Here is a 6,964-nt window from a genome sequence, read left to right as displayed (position 1 = left end):
TACACTCACACACACATATAAATACAGAAACACACACACACACACATATAGGTATACACACACAACTATATATACATTCACACACACATATAAATACAGAAACACACACACACACATATAGGTATACACACACATCTATATATACACCCACACACATATAAATCAGAAACACACATACACACACACATATAGGTATACACACACACCTATATATACACCCACACACACATATAAATATAGAAACACACACACACACATAGGGACTTATTCTTTTTGTAAGCCCAGTACTTATTCTATCGGTCTCTTTTGCCGAACCGCTAAGTAACGGGGACGTAAACACACCAGCATTGGTTGTCAAGCAATGCTAGGGGGACAAATACAGACACACAAACACACACGCACACACACATATATATATATACATATATACGACGGGCTTCTTTCAGTTTCTGTCTACCAAATCCACTCACAAGGCTTTGGTCGGCCCAAGGCTATAGTTGAAGACACTTGCCCAAGGTGTCACGCAGTGGGACTGAACCCGGAACCATGTGGTTGGTAAACAAGCTACTTACCACACAGCCACTCCTGCTCCAAGTTCTCTGTTTTTTTTTTTTTTCCTCTTAGGTGGATAGGTATTGGTGACAGAAAGAGAAGTAGGTCCTCTTATCTCTGTCTCTCTCTCTCTCTCTCCCTCCCTCTTTCTCTCTTCCTTTTTTTAATGTATTACTAACAGAGAGAAACCCATCCATATCCGATTTGCGGATCCGTGGAATAAGCTGCCGAACGAGATAGTGAAGATGCCGACGACCGCTCGGTTCAAAGTCTCTCTTGACCAGAAATGGCCTGAACTCTTTGCATGAACACCCTCCCTCTACATAACTCCCTGTCCCCCCACATGGCCTTGCTTTTTGCCTTTTGAGCCAAAAAATTAACTTAACTTAACTTAACTTGACTTCATGTCATCATCATCCAGTGTTTTAAATCCAGGTTTTTCCCTGTTAACGGGGGTGGCCAGATCTACCCCAATGCCCTCACACTATCTCGCCATCTTGTCCCGTTTGGGGCATCCTCTTTTTTCAAACCAACCCTCCCAATCTCCTCCTCCACCTGTCCCCTCCCCCTTTTCTTTGGTCTACCTCATTTAAAAGTTGCAAATAATCTAAATGTAATTATTATGCTAGTAGTGAGCTGTCGGAATAGTTAGCACATTGGGCAAAATGCTTTACAACATTTCATTCATCTTTACATTTGGGTTCAAATCTCACCAAGTCCTTACTACACAGCCACACCAGGCTTCTTTCAGTTCCTATCTATGAAATCCACTCACAAGGCTTTGGTCAGCCTGAGGCTGTAGTAGAAGACACTTGCCCAAGGTGACACACTGGGAAACTGAACTTGGAACCATGTGGTTGGTAAGCAAGCTACTTACCACACAGCCAGTTAGCTTTTTGTTCTACCATTTTTTTTTATTATTGAAAAAAAGAACCATCCAATTGTGGCAGTTGCCAGCCTCGTCTGGCCTCCGTGCCGGTGGCACATAAAAAACACCATCCGATCGTGGCCGTTCGCCAGCCTCGCCTGGCCCCCGTGCCAGTGGCACGTAAAAAGCACCCACTACACTCTTGGAGTGGTTGGCGTTAGGAAGGGCATCCAGCTGTAGAAACACTGCCAGATCAGACTGGCCTGGTGCAGCCTTCTGGCCTCCCAGACCCCAGTTGAACCATCCAACCCATGCTAGCATGGAAAGCGGACACTAAACAACGATGATGATGATGAAACAATTTAAGTGATTTACATCAGTTCCTATCGCTTACCCAGTGCCCCTCAACCTTAACTCTGAAGCACAATGCCAACCCCACCATGAGCATCACCCACATACTAAATCTGTAGGAGCAACAAAAATTAAATGCAATAAAAGGGCCTAATTGTACCCCTATTTGCAGTACCCCTCAGCCCTTGTCCACCTTCATCTAATCCCAATCTAAGTGGGTACTTAAGCAAACACCCTTCCCCTACCCTGGCATTCATGCCAGCCACAACCACCCCACCTCTTCTGCTAATGAAGACGAAAAAACACATTGATGCTGACGAGGGAGTCTGGGATGGGGGATAGATGGGAGAGGGATGTGGGTGGGCAGATGGAAATGGTGTGGGGGTAATGGTGATGGTGGGGTGGGGTGGGGTGTAGGGTTTTTAAAAGGCCATCAATTTTTTTTGATTTGAAAGTTTATTTATTTATCTATCTACGTTGTTGTTGCTGTTGTTGTAATCAGTGACCTTTCAGAGAAACGGGGAGAGTATGTAATGGGTACCCTAGTGAGGAGGAAGTAGACGGTGGTGGTATGGTGGTGGTGGTGGTGGTATGGTGATGGTGGTGATTGCGGTGGTGGTGGCGGCGGCGGTGGTGGTGGTGGCGGTGGCTGTGGTGGTGTTGGTTATTAGAGGTGGTGGTTGTGTAGGTGGTTGTGGCGGCGGAGGTGTAGGTTGTGGTGGTGGTTGGTGGTGGTGGTGGTGGCGGAGGTGTAGGTTGTGGTGGTGGTGGTGGTGGAGGTGGTGGTGGTTGGTGGTGGTGGTGGTGGTGGTGGTGGTTGGTGGTGGTGGTGGTGGTGGTGGCGGTGGTAATTGTGGCTTGTGTAGATACCATTGTGATGACTGGTTGTCATAGCGATAGAGATGGCAACAGCAGCAGCAACAGTAGTAGCAGTAGTAGTAATGGTTGCTGATGGCTCAGTGGTGGAACCAGACGGACTTCGGCATCAACATGGTGGATGGCCCTTGGTTGTGGTTTTGTATGGCCATGACAGAGCTGGGAGATGCAGAGTAACAGGAATTGTGACTGTCTTTGTTGTTGTTGTTGATGATGATGATGATAACCACAGTCCCACACTTGAATGAGTTCTGAATAAGCAGGTGCCAGGCGAAATGCTCAAGGCAGCGAGCTGGCAGAACCGTTAGCACGCCGGGCGAAATGCTTAGCGGTATTTCGTCTGCCGCTACGTTCTGAGTTCAAATTCCGCCGAGGTCAACTTTGCCTTTCATCCTTTTGGTGTCGATAAATTAAGTACCAGTTATGCACTGGGGTCGATGTAATCGACTTAATACCTATGTCTGTCCTTGTTTGTCCCCTCTATGTTTAGCCCCTTGTGGGTAGTAAAGAAATAGGTATTTCGTCTGCCATTACGTTCTGAGTTCAAATTCCGCTGAGGTCGACTTTGCCTGTCATCCTTTTGGGGTCAATTAAATAAGTACCAGTTACGCACTGGGGTCGATATAATCGACTTAATCCGTTTGTCTGTCCTTGTTTGTCCCCTCTGTGTTTAGTCCCTTGTGGGTAGTAAAGAAATAGGTATTTCGTCTGCTGTTACTTTCTGAGTTCAAATTCCGCCGAGGTCGACTTTGCCTTTCATCCTTTTGGTGTCGATAAATTAAGTACCAGTTATGCACTGGGGTCGATGTAATCGACTTAATACCTATGTCTGTCCTTGTTTGTCCCCTCTATGTTTAGCCCCTTGTGGGTAGTAAAGAAATAGGTATTTCGTCTGCCATTACGTTCTGAGTTCAAATTCCGCTGAGGTCGACTTTGCCTTTCATCCTTTCGGGGTCGATCAAATAAGTACCAGTTACGCACTGGGGTTGATGTAATCGACTTAATCCCTTTGTCTGTCCTTGTTTGTCCTCTCTGTGTTTAGCCCCTTGTGGGTAGTAAAGAAATAGGTATTTTGTCTGCCACTACGTTCTGAGTTCAAATTCTGCCGAGGTCGACTTTGCCTTTCATCCTTTCGGGGTCGATCAAATAAGTACCATTTACGCACTGGGGTCGATGTAATTGACTTAATCCGTTTGTCTGTCCTTGTTTGTCCTCTCTGTGTTTAGCCCCTTGTGGGTAGTAAAGAAATAGGTGAGGTTATAAAGCCTTGCTTTGGTTGAGAATAAATAATATAAATTTTTCTTTTGTCCTATTGTAAAACAGGTTATAGAGCCTTGTTTGGGTTGAGAGGAAACATGATAAATTTTGTCCTATTTTTAACAACAGGACAAAAAAAATTTTATATTTTTAATAATAGGACAAAATTTATGTTTCCTCTCAACCGAAGCAAGGCCCTATAGAGGATACCCCAGTTAGCAGTGAGAGAGAGAGAGAGAGATAGAAAAGTGAGAGATGATCCCCAAGGTATAGTGGTGGTTGTCATCATCGTCATGATGGTGATGCTGGTGATTATGGTGGTGATGACAATGACAATGGTGATAATGGTATAATTGTTTCTAGTAAGGGTTTTTTTGTACTTTATTCTATTTTTTTTCTCAATGCTCCTTTGTGCATTGAATTTGGTAACGCCAACTTGACTATGACTGTAATGGTTTTCTTTTTATGCTGATGGCGTCCCTAAGAAATTCCTCCAAGAAATTTATTTTCTGAGCTTTCAATATTTTCATAAAGTATCTGTCTAAGATCCATCTGTTGTTGGTTGCAACGAGACGAATTGATGGTGGTAGGCGGGGGAGTGTCTTTTTTGTTTTTGTTTGTTTTGGGGCTTTGTTTTGTTCATTTTTTTCTTCTTTTTTTTCTTTTTAACTTTGTTTTTTGTTGATCTCGTGGGAAAATCATTACTTTGACTCTTCAAACAAATAATGTAATAACGAAAGAGACAGACACACAGACAGATTGCCAGACACACAGACAGACAGATAGGCAGCAAGAGAGGACATGATTAACATCATCATGTATATGTGTGTGTGTGTGTATGTGTGTATGTATGTGTGTGTGTGTGTGTCTGTGTGTGTGTCTGTGTGTATGTATGTGTGTGTATGCGTGTGTGTGTGTATGTTTGTGTGTATGTGTGTGTACATATGTGTGTGTGTATGTGTGTGTCTATGTATGTATGTGTGTGTGTATGTGTGTGTTTGTGTGTGGGTGTGTGTGTACATGTGGGTGTGTACATGTGTGTGTATGTGTGTGTACATGTGTGTGTGTATGTGTGTGTATGCGTGTGTGTGTGTGTGTATGTTTGTGTGTATGTGTGTGTACATATGTGTGTGTGTATGTGTGTCTCTATGTATGTATGTGTGTATGTGTGTGTTTGTGTGTGGGTGTGTGTGTACATGTGGGTGTGTACATGTGTGTGTATGCGTGTGTACATGTGTGTGTGTATGTGTGTGTACGTGTGTGTGTATGTGTGTGTGTGTGTACATGCTGGAGTTGGAGGGGTGACTGGTATGGTGTGGGATGGGGTGGGGTGGGTGATGTGACAGGTGGGTGGGGAAGTAGTGGGGGTGTGAGTCACGTGGTTTGTATGACATTTCACATCTGAAGAGATAGTGACAGTGGAATCATGCAACACAAAACGGTAGAAACCGAATGCTACCATTTTAAGTGAGTTTGGCTGTGGGTGTGTGTGAGTGCGTGTGTGTGTGGGTGTGAGTGCGTGTGTGTGTGTGTGTGTATGCACACTCACACACACACACACATGTGCCATGTGTTTCATGGCTATTCATAAACACATACATATATACAACATACATGTATGTGTGTGTGTGTGTGAGTGCATGTGTGCATGCATGTGTGAGTGTGTGTGTGTGTGTGTGAGTATGTGTGTGTGTGAGTGTGTGTATGTGTGGGTGTGAGTGCGTGTGTGTGTGTATGCACACGAACATGCACACACACTCACACACACACACCCACACACACTCACGCACACTCACACACACACATGCACTCACACACATGCACGCACACATACACGCATGTGCCATGTATTTGGTGGCTATTCATAAACATACATATATACAACTAACATGTGTGTGTATGTGTGTTGAAACCCGATGTAGTATTCTGCCTAGCTGGCTCCCGTCAAACTGTCCAACCCATGCCAGCATTAAAAGCAGACATTAAATGATGATGATGATATATAGCCATGGCTGTGTGGTAAGAAGCTTGCTTCCCAACCACACAGTTCCGGGTTCAGTCTCATTGTGTGGCATCTTGGGCAAATGTCTTCTACAATAGCCTCAGGCCAACCAAACCCATGCAAGCGGATTTGGTAGATGGAAACTGAAAGAATCCCATCTTATATATATGTGTGTGTGTCTGTGTTTCATTTAATTATTCAAGAAAATTTAATAGTTGTTTAATTCAGAATGTGTTGACCAAGGTGACCACCTCTGAGGAACTGCCATAACATTTTTAATGTAAATTTTATCGCAAGTTTCATAAAATATATTTTTAACAGTGAATTCTGAAGAATTATTGTTTTCTCCTTTGATCTTATATTTTGCAGGTCATGAGTATGCCGTTCAGAACTTAAAGTTTGCTATCCACTTAAACCCAGATAATGAAATCACAAGGGTAAACTATTTTCTTATTGATGTGGGTTGGTGCAGGTGTGGCTGTGTGGTTGAAAAACTGGTTCCCCAAGTGTATGTGACCTTGGGTTCTGTCCTTCCATGTGGCATAGAGGAGGCCATCTCCCTTGCTTCTCTCAGTAACATAATAATAAACAGTGGCACAGAGAGAGAGAGAGGTGTCAGCCGAAGTGCATAAAGCTAGAGCAGTGTTCACCATTCTCAGGAAACTGGTACTTTATTTATCGACCCCGAAAGGATGAAAGGCAAAGTCGACCTCGGCGGAATTGAACTCAGAACGTCTGTCGTTACGTTCTGAGTTCAAATTCCGCCGAGGTCGACTTTGCCTTTCATCCTTTCGGGGTCGATAAATAAAGTACCAGTTTCCCTCTGGGGTCGATGTAATCGACTTAATCCCTTTGTCTGTCCTTGTTTGTCCCCTCTATGTTTAGCCCCTTGTGGGCAGTAAAGAAATAGGTATTTTGTCTGCCGTTACATTCTGAGTTCAAATTCCGCCGAGGTCGACTTTGCCTTTCATCCTTTCAAGGTCGATAAATTAAGTACCAGTTTCCCACTGGGGTTGATGTAATCGACTTAATCCCTTTGTCTGTCCTTGTTTGTCCCC

The 6,964-nt window shown here is 44.0% G+C and overlaps 1 protein-coding gene across 1 annotated transcript in view; it reads left to right on the top strand.

Annotated features, from left to right (window-relative positions):
• The window catches only part of LOC115225815 (probable hydrolase PNKD), a 103,889-nt gene that overhangs the window by 94,208 nt on the left and 2,717 nt on the right, over window positions 1-6,964 (top strand). Inside the window, exon 5 of the mRNA XM_036514508.1 lies at window positions 6,220-6,343. Coding sequence (XP_036370401.1) covers window positions 6,220-6,343 — 124 coding nt within the window. The remainder of the gene's footprint in view (window positions 1-6,219; window positions 6,344-6,964) is intronic.

Source organism: Octopus sinensis, linkage group LG28 (assembly GCF_006345805.1).
Source record: "Octopus sinensis linkage group LG28, ASM634580v1, whole genome shotgun sequence".
NCBI lineage: Eukaryota > Metazoa > Mollusca > Cephalopoda > Octopoda > Octopodidae > Octopus > Octopus sinensis.
Note: the sequence above shows the minus strand (reverse complement) of the source record. Positions and strands in the feature narration are given on the sequence as shown.